This window comes from Colossoma macropomum, unplaced genomic scaffold, assembly GCF_904425465.1.
Source record: "Colossoma macropomum unplaced genomic scaffold, Colossoma_macropomum, whole genome shotgun sequence".
Lineage (NCBI taxonomy): Eukaryota > Metazoa > Chordata > Actinopteri > Characiformes > Serrasalmidae > Colossoma > Colossoma macropomum.
In genome coordinates this window covers 27,046,256-27,064,575 of record NW_023494801.1, presented here as the reverse complement: position 1 = coordinate 27,064,575, position 18,320 = coordinate 27,046,256, and the positions used below count along the sequence as shown (strand labels likewise).

At 37.8% G+C, this 18,320-nt stretch overlaps 1 protein-coding gene across 1 annotated transcript in view; it reads right to left on the bottom strand.

Moving 5' to 3' along the window:
• b4galt1l (DP-Gal:betaGlcNAc beta 1,4- galactosyltransferase, polypeptide 1, like) overlaps positions 1 to 10,285 on the bottom strand; it is a 31,041-nt gene extending 20,756 nt beyond the window's left edge. Inside the window, exons 1-2 of the mRNA XM_036590352.1 lie at positions 9,394 to 10,285; positions 5,311 to 5,546 (exon numbers count right to left, since the gene is read on the bottom strand). Coding sequence (XP_036446245.1) covers positions 5,311 to 5,546; positions 9,394 to 9,691 — 534 coding nt within the window. The 5' untranslated portion in view covers positions 9,692 to 10,285. The remainder of the gene's footprint in view (positions 1 to 5,310; positions 5,547 to 9,393) is intronic.
• Between the last annotated feature and the right edge of the window lie 8,035 nt (positions 10,286 to 18,320).

Below are 18,320 nucleotides of genomic sequence, written 5' to 3'. Positions count from 1 at the left end.
CTTATTTGGGCAAATTCACAAACATCTCTTACCAGCTCACACAACAAGGCAAAGAGAACGTGGCATGAGCTGGCAATCACAACAACTCAAACCTTCAGCCTAAATGGAAAACTAAACAAACGCTCACGGGCAGAATAAACGACAGTCTTTCTAGATAAGAGCTTGACTGCTCAGGCCTTCAAGACAATACAGATACTGGAAAATTAAACAGTGTTGGCTGCCATACTGAATTTCATCAGCTATTTGTGATGGGTCAATTCAAACTGACTGGTGAGATCTGCGGTTTCTACCAGTCTGGGACTCTGCTGTGTGGTTTGAATTCCGCTCAGTGTGAGCTTTAGGATGGCCTTGAGCATCAAATATTGCCATCTCTGCAAACTCGTTCTACTGCAAACTGTACATGCAGTCATATCTGATTGCATTGAGCGCGCACAAACTTCACTGACAGCTTTGTTATTCCATCAATTTTATCTTTGATATATCTGCCTGACGAAACTCACGTCTGGTAGAAAGGTATGTATATCTGGGTGCAATAGTTTAACAACCCGAAAACGCCGGGTTTCACTTTTTGCAGATAATGAAAATTATTCTAAGTAACATTAATATCAGCAATGACAGTAAAAACAGAAAAACACACAATGATAATACAAATAACTCTGCACACAGCAGAGCACCGTTGTGGTGGTCACGCTGTGTGTGACAAAACCTCAGACAGCACCTGCAGCAAGCCTTTCACTGAATGCATACAGAGGAAAGTATGTAGTGGTCTTATTTAGCATGCTCACGCGACAGCACATAACACACTGTGACTGACAGTGACGGAAATATGTTACGCACATCTATTCATAAATTATTACTTCATTTCACTCAGTGACAGTAACAGGAGGGTGCAGCACGATTGCATTTTTCCTTTTTTTTAATGCTGTAACATCTTTACAGGCCACCAATTTTTAATCTTTAAAAGCCACACTGCCCTATATTGTGGCCTGTGGTCATGTTTACTGGTAGTTGAACTTTAGTAGTTCTCATAAAAAAAACCTCATGAAATAAACAACAAAAGCAAACATGAGAAAATGGCACTGGCCGGGGAGGTTTCTAATTTCAATGAACCCCCTTAAAAAAAGAAACCTGTTCCTGTTCGTAGTTGCATGTACCAGCTTGCCTGAAAACACTTGCAATCCAAACTACAGGGAAGCAAACCAGCTCAGTGGAAAAGAAAACAATAGCAGAAACTCGTCAATAGGAATAGAGGTATAATTGACATTTTATGCCACTGTAAAAACTGAAAAGTCAGCTCAACTTAAATGTAATACTTATTACACTTTACATTTTTTGAGTTATAGGGAAATTCCACCAATTTTTTTCAAAATTCCTTAATAATTCAGTCATTGAGATGTAAACAAACTCACTCGGAAGAGTTTGATACGAAATGGTTCATTGTAGGAAAAAATAAACAGACTCATTTCTTTACAGTGGTGGTGATAGGAACCAGGGGTCACAATGTCTATGACATAAATGTTGTCTTTTTATTTACTATCCAAAACCACTAGTGAACCATCACGTCTTCTGAGTTTATATTTGTAATGTTGATGATGGTAGAACAGTCATACATTTGTCATAAGTCATAAGTTCTTTAGGAACTATTGTGTCCTATAATGTCCTGCCTGTATTTCTCCACCATGAACGGATTAAAATACATTTTAGGTCAAAACTTTGTGGCAAAACTATCATAAAATGTGTCTGACATCAGGTAGCATATCTAACCATTTTATGTAATAACTTTCTGTGAGAGTTTTAAGAAGCATTAAATTTTTCAGACATCATTCACAACCACTGTGAAAAATTATGACATGGCAACATTTCATATCAGACCACACTGAAAGACTTTGTTTAAATCTCAAACGTTTATTATGTATACATTTTGAAAGGTTCCTCTTTAACTTAGCATGAGGGCACTGCAGTTTACTTGACTCAAACCTCCTAGCTTAGTTAAAAGTTCTCGTAACTTACATTTTTAGTACTGCATCTCAGTTACAGTGAACAATATAGAATATATATATTTAAAGGGTTCACTTGATTTTTCTACCCCAATGCCACCAGGCATTTTTTGGGCTCCCAGTTCAGGACAGCTCTGGCATCATCAGAACCTACAACTGCCTGATAACAGGGCAAGTGCTCAGGAGCCTCTGAAGTGATTTAAATTTGTCCAAAAATGTATAACAAACCTTAAAAAAAATTAATATTTTGACTGTAAAAAGTGAGCAACATAGCAGACTTAAAACTAAGTTCACTGAACATCAAATAAACTTATATGATGTTACTAATGTTACAGATGTAAAACATAGATTGTTATTTTGTTAACTTACTATCTGATGTTCAATTAATTTAATTTTAGGTCAGCCAAGAAATTTAAGTTAAATTGAAAAAAGATTGTTTTTCCAATCTAAGCATTTTGTGTTTTTAGTAATGAGTCAAATTGCATTGGTTTAACTGAAATTAACACTTTAAACCAATATTTCTCAGATTCTTAGTTCAGGTCACAAAAATGCTACATAGATTAATAAACTTAAGTTGGATTTTTACAATGCGGGCATTATGGTGTTGAAAAGATTCTTTACTGTCCACAAGAAAAGATCAGACTGTTTGGTAAAAGCCGAGAGTACATGAAGTGCCACTGGCACTGTGACCTCACTACATTTACAGTAAAGGAAACTTTAAATGTAACTAGAGATCAATCATGAGGAGGAAGAACATTCTTAATAACTGTGTAAGACTTGACAACCCAGAAAACAGTGGCAGAAGCATGACCACATAGCAAGTCACAGAATCTTACAGGAATCTTACAGGAAAAACGTGGCTATTCAGTGCCACGTTTCACATCCACTTACACATCAGCATTTCATTACAAAGGTTAGACAAATGCTGCAGGTGGTGAAACCACAATAAAAGGAAGAAAAACAGACAGTAGTGTATGACATAATGTGAGCTTCACGTGAACAGAAAATACCTTTTTCATCACATGAACAGTGTTTGAAAATGACTTCCTTCTGTAAAAAGTTACTCTTCCCAAATTAACAGACAACGCATAGCCGCCAAGTAACTCATCAACCTCTGATTCAATAAAACTGTCCCACTGATCCCAAATTTGGAGCATGTTCGTATTGATGTGCACTAAAGATGGGCGAAATGGCAAAGAAGTGTGACGATACGTGAAGGCACTTTCACAAAACAATCAGCATCACAATATTCCGTTTTTCGGGTGTTTAGTAACTTGTAACAGAGCGCAGTAGTGGTAATATTAATATTTTTCTGATATTTAAAAACATTATCAAAAAGAACCAACCCAATAATTTTTATTCAACATTTACATTCTGCGCTACACTAAATCCAATTAAACAGGACTACTTATGCTGTCTTTATAATAAAACATGCATGGTCGGTGTTAAACTAACGATATCCACAGTATGCTCAAAGAAGCCTATCACAATGTAATTTATTACCACAACTATAACCTGTCTGCCACATCCTTAGTGACAGAATTATAACATGATGGTACTTTTCTACGTTTTCACAATACATGATATGCATAACAAATAGAGACAGCATACTCGACGAAAATTTCAGACTGGATATTAGAAGGCAAGCGTACACAAAAATGCGAACTGGCCAAAAATTTGGAAACTGCAGCAACAATAACAGAAACATGTTTAGTGTATTTACACTGTATTTACAATTAACACGCTTGCTTTAGTGCCAAAATAACAGAAAGTCACTTTAAAAAGGGAAATATTTATTAAAAACATTAAAAGTAATAAGAGCACTGCTGTTGTGATTACTGTGGTCGTTCTCCCTGGCTGAACTGTTCTGCTTTGATGTCATTAGTTATTTCAGTACAGTCGTTTACACGTTTGAACATCCCTGGTCAAAGTACAAAAGATCAATATATTGGAAAAAAGCATATAATCTAAAATGTTCCATAACTTTTGCACAGGTCACATTTTAGGTTTATTTCTTCCCCAGTATTGTTAAGTTCAGCACAGTAATCAAATTTTTACAATGACTATGTGAAACTTTGTTCTCTGTAGAGGATATTTTACGTATTTTCAAAATCACAACACTGGTCAATTTACCAGGTGTTGCCCAAACTTTATATAAGACTGGGTAGGTACACAGGTACTGATTAGCTACTGTAGTGATAGCCTTTCAGCTTATTCAACAGCTCATTGAACACATTCACATATTTAAAACCAAACTTCAGCCAATGGAACGGCATGCTGAGTGGACCAGCCCAGCGGGGGTTGGGCAGGGGGAACTGACCACCACACACACAACAACATATTACCCATTGCAGTGGTCACAGTTAACTAATTACAGTTTGTTCTGTGTCTGACCAAACAGGTTTGTTAAAAGAGAAAAAGACCACATGGCCCTTAGTCTCTGAATTTTTTGTGGACAAAAAGTGAAATGTTGTGGCCAGGAACACCAGGCAATGTCTACCCTTGCTGAAGGGGAGAAAAAAAAAAAAATAAATAATTACACTGAGCCAATCCTGTAACATGTCTACTCTGAAATAGCGCCCACTCACATCACATGATGTGTTGTTGTTAGCTGTGCATTCATTGCTGTGGGGTCATAGAGTTAAGCATCACAGCCTACTTTTAGATGCTCATTTTAAGTGAAACGTTTAAACAAACTGGGTGTTTGTTAGTTGATATTGACAAAATGCACCAGCAAGCAGTACCTATTTAAAAAGGCAACATTTAAGAAGGTCAAGAAATACTATGAGTACAATTTATGTGTTTTATTATGGACCAATTAGCTATAGCTTGTTACTATGCTTTTCATACACTAACACACTGACTATGTTGTTGTTTGCAGGCTGTCTCTAATTCTCTAAAGGGTTTAGTTGCAACTTTGAAGAGTTTTCTTTTTTCTAATAAGCTGTGTGAAGCGGACTTTACACACATAAGAAACAGTACCATTTTTACTACAGAGATAAAGATGTGTTTTCCATTAAAGTAAGACTTAAAAACTTGTATCCAAAAATGGAAATACAACGTTTTGGAATGAAATTCAATTGTTCTAAATCTGTCTATTTTTATTATACACACAGTTGTCCAGAGACCCAGAAGTGCCAATGATACCCATAATATACTCAGACCAGCATATTGTGATGTAATTTATCACAGTAACGATAAGAGATCTTCACACTGACCGTTGTCACGCATATAAAATCAACTCAATCAAAGGCCGACTGTATTGGCCCCATTAACTGATACACAGTTCCGATTAACAACAGGAAGTACTGACCTGGTTGATGACGTAGACCCCATAGTCCAGCTGCTGCCGTTGCAGAATGGGGTGCAGGTAGTACAGCCAGAACTTGAGGTGCTCATCTCTATTGCGGAAGGGGATGATGATGGCTACCTTCTGCAGAGCGATGCAGTCTTTGGGCTTGTAGCGACCTCCCATCCGCAGCTCCGAGTTCTCCTTCCTCACGTTTTCCAGGCTGACTGGAGAGGAAAACTCGATCCGGAGCGGACCCACTGTTCCATAACAGACAAGAACCCAACAAACTCTGGTCATTCCATTTGTGAAAGACAACAAAGACTAGTTAGCAAAGCCTGAAAGTCTTTCCCTGGATTATTTTTAGAGCTTGGAAACAATGACAGAAGATCTCAAACAAAATCTGAAGTCTAAACATTGAGGCAAGAATAAATTTACATTCTTCCTCTTGGCCCTATTATGTGAGTTTGGTCCTACCATTTTTGTTTCTGTTACCATCATTCAATACACAAAGGTATAATTTCACACTAGATGTAGCCTATGCTGGACCTTGCTTAATTATAAGATGGAAAAGTGAGTCACTAGGTTACTGGCATTGTTACGAGACTGCTATTCTGCTGATATGGCATGTTTTAGACCAACCAAGTTACAGGGTGTTTCTGCTGCTACCAGTGCTTTTAGGTCTCGACAGTGGATTTTTGAATACATGTTCACATTTTTAGCATAGACAATACTTCTTTAGTGTTTTAACACATTTTATATACAAGTTTGTTTCTAAATTTAATGTGCTAGTGTAATTTCTGAAGAATATTTTGGGTCAAAGTACCAAGTTTGTCTGTCTCACACATGATTTCAATATAAGTTAGTCCATGACAAAATGACTGCTCCTTAATAGAAACTGCACTGTATAAATCAGAACATGCGCCTTAAAATACAGTTTATAACTAACGTGTTCTGAATTGGACTTCCAAACCAAATTTCTCATACTCACGTCAGCTTGTAATATCTTAACCTTCCACATTTCCTTCCAAATTTCTGCATAATTCAATCATTAATACATATACAAAGTCATTCAGGTGGTCTGACGCGAAATGATTCATGGTAGAGAAACTTACCAACCAATTTCTTTACAGTGGTGAAACCAAAGGTCACAATGTCTACAGCACAAATACAGTCATTTATTTATTATCCAAAACAACAAGGGAACCTACATGTTTGTTTGGGTTTTTACATGTGATGTTGGTAACGTAGTAAAGTTTGGAAACTATTTTGCCTTACGATGTCCTGCCTAAATCTATCCACAGTGAACGTATTGTAAAATATACGCTTTTAGGACAAAATCTTCTCAAAACATCCTAAAAATTCCCAGGAATCAGGCAACATAGGTCACCATGCCTACGTTCACTCAGCAGGTAAAAGTGGCCCAAATCCGATTTTCTCACCACATCCGATGTTTCTGTATGGCTGTCAACAATATGCGACATTAGTCTAAACAGATCAGAATCAGTTCACAGTCATAAACTAACCAGCATGTGAAAAAGAACAATGCTTTACGCTGCTTCATGTGGCGCGTTCATTTAGAGGTAAACAATCATGACTGCCAACATATGCTGATCCACTCCCAGAGGTTTCATTTTCATCGCCGCCAGCATCACAGAAGCGATCATAAAGCTTCACTGACTGCCAGCTGGGCTCATCAGCCAGAACGTATTAGAGCTCACTGTAAAAAGCGCATGGTTAACTCTTTGGTTTGTGTCCTTAGATTCTTTAAACTTTGCTTTCACACTTTTAATTGTTCATTGATACTGCTGCCTCGTTCTCCTACGGCCACGTTTGGCCATTTATTTCAAAATCTCTTCAAAAAAGGAGGGGTTTGATACGTTTTTTCTTATTTTTTGTACAGAAGCATCACCTGAAATGTTTCAGCAGCGCTAAATTATGACGAATGTCAAGTTGGAAGTCAATATTTAAAGAACACTGACATGTTTTATTACAAAGTGAGCACAATTAGGTTTGAGCACTGAATCACTGAATAAAAATCACTGTAGTTTTTTTTTTTAGTTACTGTCAATGGCATTATAATAATAATAATAATAATAATAATAATAATAAACTAATTAGTATAATTAGTATAAGTATAGTGATACAATATTTTTGTCATATTGCCCTTCCTCGCTCTGAATAACTTTCTTTATATATCTTAACAATATGATTAAGCCTTAATTTGAAAAACTGGGGGAAGTCCGGTGTGATAATTAGGCCTCTTTCTTCCAATATCCTAAAAAAACGTCTATTAGATCCCCTAAGGCACATCCACAGCAATCGAAACAACTTAGTCCAGGTTAAACTCTGTTCTATTCTAAGTTGGCTGCAGAATCAGCCCCACAGGCATGTTTTCCCACACCACTGATTTTAACCAGTGCACATTTGCTTCCTTAACATATGGCTAGATGATATGTCTAGATAACACAGTGCTTCACTGAAGAGCTCAACCTTATTTACATCGCTGGAATATGTCAGAGAGTTCACAGCACGGCTGAAAGATAAATCATTTTTATATCAATCTTAAAGACTGCAGTTTTTAAATGGCAAGAACTGCTATTTCAATTCTAGTCTATTTTAGCAACAACATTGTTTTAGGTTCTAAATAGAGAACATTTATCTAAATAACACTGAGTCTGTGATCTGCTTGCAGATCATTTTTACTGTAACAAAAACAGTTGATGCACAGTTACCAAAATAAGCTGTGCAGAGGTACAGCCACACATATTTACCCAGGAAAGGTGTTATGCTGTGGAAAGAATTTACATTTAGTTTAGGGATTACTGTCACAGTATCAAAAGAATGGACCAACAATGCTGTACACTCAATTTTACTAAACAAATCAGTAGATGAACTAACACTAGAGCTTTCAGCTTAGAGCTAGACGAGGGACAATCATTGTCTTTTATATGAGGTTAATTATTTTCTATTGAAGGGAGGCTATGCAAATACGCTACCTTGTTGAGGTTGCACTGAGAAATATCTTTGCTAAGTTCGGCTATCATGGTTAGCCTAGGTGCACTACTTCATACTTTGGTCATGTTCGAGGCACATGAAGGCACTTGTGTTTGCTAGCAGTAAAGTAAGATAAGATATAGACGACACTGAGTAAGGAGGGTCCGTCTGTGGGCTGCAGGCCTTCCTGCGGTACTGAATTGTCACCTTACCTTGTTCCTACACTCACTGGCCATTTCATCAGGTACATCTACTAATTTTCGACTAAAATACCCAGTTAGTTGCTATTTTGAACGCTGAAATGAAACTATAGTAATGACGCCATAAACTGTTGCACGGTGTCAACTTGTTTCACTGTCAGCTTTGTGAGAAGTTAGTATCTCGTGTCAACTATTGACAGCGGTGTACAGCCTCACCTAGGCTATCTTTGAACTGTAGGAGCCTTATAAGCCTTACATTTTACTTAAGATTTCACAGGAAAGTAATGCTGACCGCATATCATTTACAGATCACAGCATTTGCATACCCAAACGCATTTAAACACCCTGCAACTCGACCAAATGGCCCTGACACCAGACCAGACTGTGAACAAAGGACGTTTCCTCGAAAGAGCTTCAAAGGTGTATCACTCACAGGGAGCACAGCTGCATAAACATGAAATCTAATGGTACGAAGCAGTGAGAGAAGAGTAGCTGTGACACCACATAGGCAAACTCGTGAAGAGAAGATAATATCAAACCTCAACTCAAACTCAAACCTCAGAGTAAACATAAATGGGATAGGTTTATCAGATTTCATCATAAGGGAAACAGAGCTTCACAGCAAACCAAATATGGGAGATCAAGTTGCAACATGTCACACAAATGAGATTAAGATATAAAATCCTGAAATAATGTCAGCTGGATCCAAATCTGAACAATAATGCTAGTAAAAAAAAACTTCATAATAATGCCACTTTTTTATCCAAAATCTGGGAAAACACTGCCACGTTCTTCCAATATACTAAAACAAATGCCAGTTTGATCCACGTCCATGACACCGAGATGGAAACTGTATTTATAATAAGCATAGCAACACAAGGACACAAGCACAGAGTTTAAGGGCTCTTACCCAGTATAGGCGACGGGTCGGGGCATTTTTCAAGCTTTTTCGAGCTCTTTTCAGTAGTGTTGTGATGGCTGGAAAGCGGAAAGGTGGTGGTGGGCTTCGCCTCTCCTTCACTGCCGTGTACGTAGGCTGTCAGCTTTCTTTGGTCCTGTTGGATTTGCTGGTTTTGTACAAACGCTTGCTTAAAGTCTATCGACCTCACATAATAAAACACAGTGACAGATATGTGAAGAAAGCACAGGAGCACAACCAGAGTGCAGGTCCTGTGAAGGAAACTAAAATTCACATTTGAATCACGCATTTTTAAAATATCTGACCAGACCTTCCTAGCTAGCCTAAAAAAAAAAAAATCACACAATTAAGTGATATAATATATATCTAAACATGGATTTAGTATCTCGGTCTAAACAAATGTTACTTGGTAACTAGTCGCATTTAGAGCTAACAGCTAGCTTATCTCCAAACATCTTCCTGTTTGTTACCAGCATTTTAAGGAGCTAACGTTAATGTTCTAAATTAGAGTAAAATATCTAGTTTGTAGGTACGTAACGTTACATAAAAAACCCTCTCATTAAAACGACCACAGTTATGTTTTCCGTCAGCCAAAACCCTTTTTTAAAGTTATTTTTCCGCGGAGTTAGCGTTAGCTCGCTAGCGTTAGCCGCTCAGCTAAGCCAAATCATTTTTATCAAACTAGACAGCCAAGAGAGTCGCTTAAACTAACAGATTATAAAAAAAAACAAGCGCTGAATAATAACTATACGTAAACTTCTCCCGACGTTTTAAAATCCGTGAGACGAGGTTTTGCGAAAACGCCTTTCTCCTTTGGAAAACGCTGCTCCGTTAGTTGAAGTTGAAGTAACGGAGCACGGAGACGATTTGGGTTTGACAAGTCACAGCGAGTCTGAACTACGTACGATACGCAGCCTACGTTACCTACGTAGTCACAGTAGCTGCGTTGTTTACTAGCGTTGTGCTGCAAGCCGCTTTGTTACGTTCACTTACAGTACAACGAATAGCTGACTAGCAAACATAACGTCTAAATAATCTTTAATAGCTGGAAATAATCGCTTTCGTCTTTTCTCAATCCAGTTTTCTTTAGACACATTCAAACAGGTGAATGAAACTTCCTATCAACACGTTGGCTTTGGTTTTGCCAGATCTTGTAGCCATAAACATCTGCGTGCTGGTCCGCTCTGCTGTGGCGATGTGCTGTAGATCGGGCAAAATCAGGGTCCGCAAACGGAAAAGGGTTATTCTTTCACGTATTCGGACGCAGGCAGGAGTTCCCCTGCAGTCTTAAATGGGAATTCCAAGGTTGTGTGAATAATTTCTGAATAATTCCGTCCTTGAGACGTAAACAGAGTCATTCAGAGTGCTTTGGTGTGAAATGGTTCATTTGTAGAGACACTTACAAACTGATTAATTTACGGTGGTGATAGGAACCAGGGGTCACCACGTCTACAACACACATGCATCCATTTTATTTTCTATCCAAAACCACCACAAAGCCTACACGTCCTCTGAGTTTTATATGTAATGTTGATGATGGTAAAATAATGGCAAATCAGAAAAAAAAAAAGTTTTCTTTGGGGTCTATTTTGCCTAACTTCCTGCATGTATCACTACGCCATGAGTGGATTAAAATAAATGGATTAAAATACATTTTAAGGCCAAAACTTTATCACAAAACTATCATGTGTCAGACATTAAGCAGCACACATTAACCATTTCATGAAGTATCTTTGAGGAAATTAGAGGTGGATGTCTGGTTCCCTTAACTATGTAGAATTTTCCAATCTACATTTTTTTTTCCTTTTATTCATTTGCATTATGCATAACTTGTGTGATTTTATGCACATCAACAGCTAAAATGTAGTTTTACATAACGTCTCTGTACGCCTAAAACAGGCTGTTTTAGTTTGCCTTTAAGGCTGATATATCAAAAAGACATCTGATCTGCCTCGTTCAGAAAGTTAAAGTGAAAAACCGAGGATAATAATTTTCCAAGACAGTTTTCCAAGTTAAAAGACGCAGCGTGGTTACGTAACCTTACGCAACCTCTGCGCAGCCTACGCAACCTGCGGAAGCTTACGCGTGGAATTAACCTGGTCAAATGCAGCGGTGGAGCGGACATGACTCTCTGTAAGCGGCAGGATTATTGGTAATAGTTTACTTTCGTAGTCTAATAATGCTTAATGTGAAATAACAACGTGTACAACGTTCCACCATTATTTACATCAACCGTTTAACGAACCATTTCAAACTTAAGATAAGAAAATGAGAATGAACCGTCTCTATTTTAAGAGATTGTGATTGTATTAGTCAGTGCAGCTCCAAAGTCCATTCACAATGTCACGTTGATGTTTACCTTTTATTGAGACCAAACTGGTATGCAAAAAATAAAATAATAAAGTTGAATTAAATTGAATAAAAAAATGCATATGAGACCGAAATAATGTGGCACTGAAGACCCTCAAAAGTTTCGGAAAACTAGAAAAAAATTTGAGTTTTTTTTTTTTTTTATCGATGTTGGATGCCACCTAGTGGTCACAAGTGGTAGAACAAAAATGAGGTAAAAGAATAGTAAAAACGCGTAAATGGCTAAAATAAATGCATTTTCAATGACAAATGTCCTTAGAAATTCAACCTGGAAGTATTTCCCATGTGATCCAAAGCTTGTTCTCTTTTAAAACTCTAGCTAAGTTTCACACAGTTCATAGCTTCATCAACATATAGGCAATTTGTGAGCAAGAGACTCTGAACCTGAATGGTTTAAAAAGAAGCCTGTATTGTGAAAAATGGTATGATAAGTGTTTGGTGTTTGTAACTGATTTGCTGAATGTAAATGGTGAATTGTATCAATATAAGGAACTCATAAGTATGTTGGGATGCTGGATTTAACTGGTCAACCAGCACAGTGACCAGCTCGCCAACTGGTTGGTGGTCAGACTGGTCAACCAAGTCTCAAAACATAGCTTGAACTGGTAAGATGTTCAAGCTTTCACAGCAGAGTGGAACTTGTCACAGAAGGATTATAATACTAGCATATCACATAAACCCATTTGCACAAAGCCAGAATTGCCTCCACTATCCTGCCTTTAGACTCTTCATCATCAATTTAAAGTTGCTATGTGATTACCTGCCTAATATTCGCTGTAATAAAAAGGCCACAAAGACTTTTTATCACTATGTGATTTGTGAGAGCCATAAATAAATAAATAAATAAACAAGCAGGTTGAATCGTTGAGTGATAAAACTCTTTTGCATACAGTGGTCAGAATTTGATTTGATCTTTTCTACACTAGTTCTCTGAAAGATGACTGAAAACCTTCATAAACACAAGGGCTATATAGACCCAAAGGGCTCTAGGGGGCTGCAGCTAGGAGCTCTGGCCTCCAGGGGTCCCCGGAGGCCGGATGGTGAGCAGTGACCGCCCACTTTTTCAGCGGCTCTGGTTCCGGAAGTAGAAATCCCATTCATTTTCCCCATATATATTAAAAAAAATCCTTATATAAAGAGTTTTAAGCACTCAGCCGAACCAGTCAGCTACCAGACAAATCACGGCATTATAAAAGTTAAAAAAAGATTTTGAAAAACGAACAAAAAGTCAAAGGTACACGACGGCGTACTTAACGTGTTTAATGTCAGAATGAACTACACATCCCAGACAGCACTGCGAATAGTTTCAACTAATCACTTTCAACTTTTGCAATCGCGTATTTTCTCTTAATGTTTTTGTGGATATTGCGGTTTATTATTATTATTATTATTATTATTATTATTATTATTATTGTTATTATTATTATTATTATTATTATTATAGTTTTAGGTGCATATAATGTTTGAATTTTATCATTCTAGTTTTAACAATCCGTTTATTTTAGCTTTTTTAACTTTTTAATTAATCACTGCCCATTCTAAGTCTAAAAGAGGACAAACCTACATGTAACATCACAAAAAGAGATCTTTGTTAGGAGACACTGACAGCTATCAATTAAAAGACTAATGTGATATGATCTGTTAGATATATAGATTATTTTTAAAATTATGTCATATTTTTATTTTTAACATTTACATTTCAACATATTTTGGGTCACTTTCAGCTTCAGGTGGGTTTAAGTAAACTTAAGTAAACATCTCTTATGTTACATTTATTAGTGATAAACATGTTCAATAGTGTTTTACAAATGCATTTTTATTATTTCTTACTCTTTCATCAAGTTGGGAGTGATTGACACGCAGCTAGACCTATCAAGAAAACAGCTGAAAAGGTTGCTAATGCTGTTAAACAAATGATGATTAGCACATCAAGGAATCTTGTCAGCATGTGTGAGGCAAATGTGTGTTTAAACAGTGTCTTATTCATCAATGACAAGTATTTGCAATGACAAGTAGTGACATCTCCATTTACAACTTTACAAGCTGTAAGACAAAGAGTTGCCGAGTGACCTGAAAGCAGCCGAAACTACAGTTCTTCAGAGAACAATGAGCTATGAACTGCCCTGCAATCAGATCCATTCCTATACCCAATGATTAAATGCCCTCTGCTTCAAAAGAAGCACAGAGATGCATGTCTAAAATTTGTGTGCAAGCATTTAGATGAATCAGAACTCTTTTGGAACAATGTACTCTACAGTGTAGTCTGATGAAACAAAAATAGAGCTCTTTGGCTATAATCATGTTTGGAGAAAGAAAGTTGCATGCATTAACCCAAGAACAGCTTTCCCACAGTGAAGTATGGTGGTGGGAGCATCATAATATGGAGCATATTCTCTGCCAAATGTACTGGGGCATTACATGGCATGTATTAGAGGAGAATTAAATCTCATCAGCTAAGAAAGGAGAGAACATGGAGATTTCAGTGAGACAATGACTCCAAACTTACAGCCAAAACAACTCAAAACTTTCTGAAAAAGGTGAAGGTGCCAATCTCCAGACTTGAACCCCACGAATAATTTATGGAGGGTTTTGAAATTGCTGCAAAAACCGAACTGGTTCTTACCGTAGACGTGTCGAATCTGTAATTTCCATCAATGGCTTTGCAGCAATGTACTGATGTTATTTATTGAAGGTGTCTGAATACTTTTTTCCCATATCAATTGATTATGTTTATGAACATGTTCCTTTTTGTTCATAGTTATAAGTGCAAATTTAAAGAACATGTTTGTAAGCTTGAAGTGGATATATGCGCTTACATAGTATATTAAACATATATATAAGCATTGGCCCTGTCATCAGGAGATCATGAGTTCGATCCCTGCTGATGCTACAACCATGCTTGGGAGTCTAAGAGCCTCACTCTCTCTGGGAGGGCAGGATAGCCCTCCCTTTCCCCTACACCACTCAGCGCAATGCTAGCCAGCGCAGGCATCTGCTAGCTGACATAACAGAACTGGCAGTTAGCGCTCTCCTCCAAGCGTGTTCAGCTGTTGTGTTAATAGCAGCAAAGGTTGTGCAGTGAGAACTGCCACTACATAATGTCTTCAGTGTTTGTCAAAAGCTAGAGGGCGACGCAGAGCCAGTCTAAAATGAATGGGTTCCTTAAGAGCTTTTGTGCAAAATTGTATATTAGAAGTGCTTAGTCATTCGTTCTCTCATTGTCTGAGCACAGACCAGCATGAAATATTTCAGGGCTTATTAGCATCTTCCTACAAAGCGCTCCGAAACAACGCTTACCTGTCCACCTGTAGCAGCATTACAAATTTCAGTAGAGAATCAGCAACCAAAATGCACCAACTCTTGGCTTATTTGTCAAACTATGTAACCTTTCTTTACCTTACTAAGGTTGGCTTTACATGATCAAACTTTCATGCAACTTGAATTGTTTGATACCTACATGAAACTCAGCTGCACTTGAGCATCCTGCAACTCATTTGAAACTCAGCAGCAACAATTGCAAGCGTCTAAACAAATTTTTGTGAAAAAGCCAATTAAAACACTGACAGTGTATCATGTGATCACATGAAACAATGTCATTTCAAACCATCGCTTTCACCAGATCAATAGACAAGACAATAAAACAGAAGACAGACTGAAGATTTTATTTTGTTTATTATTATTAATAGTGGGGGTTTACCAGGCACGGCCTACTGGGACAAGACCCCGGGGGCGTCCTAGGACCTGCTGGAGGCATTATATCTCCAAGTTAGCAGCTTGGGGTCCCCCGGAATGAGCTGGAGAAAGTTGCGGGGGACAGGGTCATCTGGGATTCTCTGCTCTCCCAACTGCTACCGCGACCCTATCTGGACTAAGCAGTTTAAGATGTTGATGATTATTATTATTAATAATTTTAACTTTTTTTTTATTCTGTCAGTTTTTTCAGCCATGGCAACAAACGAGAGTTCCTTGAAGCTAACATTTCTGTATCCATCTGCAATACCTAGCCAGCTAAGGCTAACAGCTGGTTTCTTCATTGTTAGCCTGCTGTTATCATGATCTGCATAGCTAGATTGATTTTTGCCTCTCTTGATATCCCCTAATTTTACACACAGATTCATTCAGAATCCAAAAGATGAAAATTATTACAGAAGGCAAGACTGAAATGTTGTCCTCGTGAGACATCCTTTAGGCTATATCCATAATAACTATTTAAACCCAGCTCATTTTGAAAAATATAGTAAATCACACTAGACAGATAAATAAAAATTAGATTTCATGCAACTGTCAAGTTGCACTGAAATTATGTAGCAGGCAACTCACAACTAGTTACATGAAGGTTTCACCATGTAAAGCCAGCCTAATATTTCTAGAACATTGTATTCATTTTCCAGGTGTTTCCATGACTCAAAATTTCCAGGTTTTCCAGGACGTTTTATTAAAATGAAATGGAATCATTAACACATGAAATGATTGAGGCTGCAATTTCCTTTTAAAATCTCACAATTTTACTGTGTTATATTTTGATTACTACAAAACTAGAAAGAATATTGGATATAAATGATGCACTCTGTATTAAAGAACTAATGCAAGATTCCAAAAAAGTTGGGAGAGCTTATGAAATGCCAATAAAAACAGAAAACAGTGAAACACAGTATTTGGTATTTTATTTCATGACTTTATTGTTGTTGTTGTTTGGAACATATGATGCCTACAACACGTTCCAAAAAACTTGGGACAGGAGCATGTTTACCACTGTGTCACATCACCTTTCAATTCAATGGCTCTTAATAATCATTTTGAGACTGAAGACACCGATTGATCCAGTTTTGAAAGTGGAATTTTTAATTCTTTAGTTATAAAAGTCTTCAGCTGTACAACTCTGTATTAATACCCATGGTTTTGGAATGGAACGTCTAACAAGCTCATATAGAGCTAAGGGTCAGTTGTCCACATACTTTTGGCCATATGGTATATTTAACTCCTGCGGCAACATTTAGGCCTGGAACATTTGACCCACATTTACAGCTGATCAAAGACAAATGTGGTGACTTTCTCATAAACGCAGCATGACAGTGAGGCTATCTGTTCGGATTGTAAGCACTGAAAGGTCCTTCTGTGACTGGACAAACCAGTGACTTCGCAGGCATGAAAGCTGAAGAAAAGCCCAACATAAAGAAGTGTATTTATCAAACTGATGATCCAGGATCAGCTCTGTTCATTCATAGCCTGTCAATTCAAATGTAGTCCTGTGGATATGAAAGGCTGAAACTGTTCACAGATCAGCAGTTTTACTGTAAGATAGTTGATGAATAGGTGCCAGTATGTGTTTTGTTCCAGCTGACGGCAAACAGCTCAACCCTGTTTCCTTATGAATACTAGAGTGTCGCCAAGCAGTTTTCTGTAGAATTAGCTTAATTTGAATGTATATTTTCTTTGTCAGTGAGGTGAAAGTATTACAAACTGCACAAAGTTAATAATAGATACTGGTCAGCGTGTGCTTCAGTGTAGCCTTGGACTAATTATTATGCCAAGTCTTCAGCTAGTAGTTATTGGCTTCCGTGCATTTTTTCCAGACCGCATTCCTGCCAATCTCATGAATAAATGAATGAATTTTATCTTCACTTACAGCAGATCTCATCATAGCACAGCCAGCATTAGAGACATTAATATAAATTACACTAATTTAAGATCAGACTGTTCAGAAAGTCCCTAATCTTAACAGTATTACATAAACACCATTTCATTTATCATAATAAAAGACTACAGCATTTACTTTCAGCAAAACTGATAAATTAGCAAAGGGCTTTCACCTCACCAACTGAAAAAGAAGCTTAAAGGGAATTTCAAAAATTTCTGCATAATTCAGTCATTGAGATGTAAACAAAGTCTTTCAGAGAGTTTTGATGTGAAATGGCTCATTGTAGAGAAACATACTGACTTGAATTGCTTTACAGTGGTGGTGATAGGAACCAGGAGTTCTGATATCCATCCATCCATCATCTAAACCGCTTATCCTTCTGGGTCGCGGTGGGGTGCTGGAGCCTATCCCAGCTGTCATTGGGCAGAAGGCAGGATACACCCTGGACAGGTCGCCAGTCCATCGCAGGGCAGACAGACAGACATACACATTCACACACTCACACCTAGGGGCAATTTAGCATGTCCAATCAGCCTGACTGCATGTCTTTGGACTGTGGGAGGAAACCGGAGTACCCGGAGGAAACCCACGCAGACACGGGGAGAACAGGCAAACTCCACACAGAAATGACCCTGGTCGCCCGGCCAGGAATCGAACCCAGGCCATTCTTGCTGTGAGGCGACAGCACTACCCACTGCGCCACTGTGCCGCCCGGAGTGCTGATATTTACAATGAAAATATAGCCTTTTTATTTACTGTCCAAAATGACCAATGAACCTTCTTGTGAGTTTATATATGTAATATTTACTCACTCATCATCTATGCCACTTGGGTTGCGGTGGAGAAGCCCCCCCCCCAAGCTGGAGCACTCATTTGGTGGAAGGTGGAAAACACCTTGGACAGGTCATTA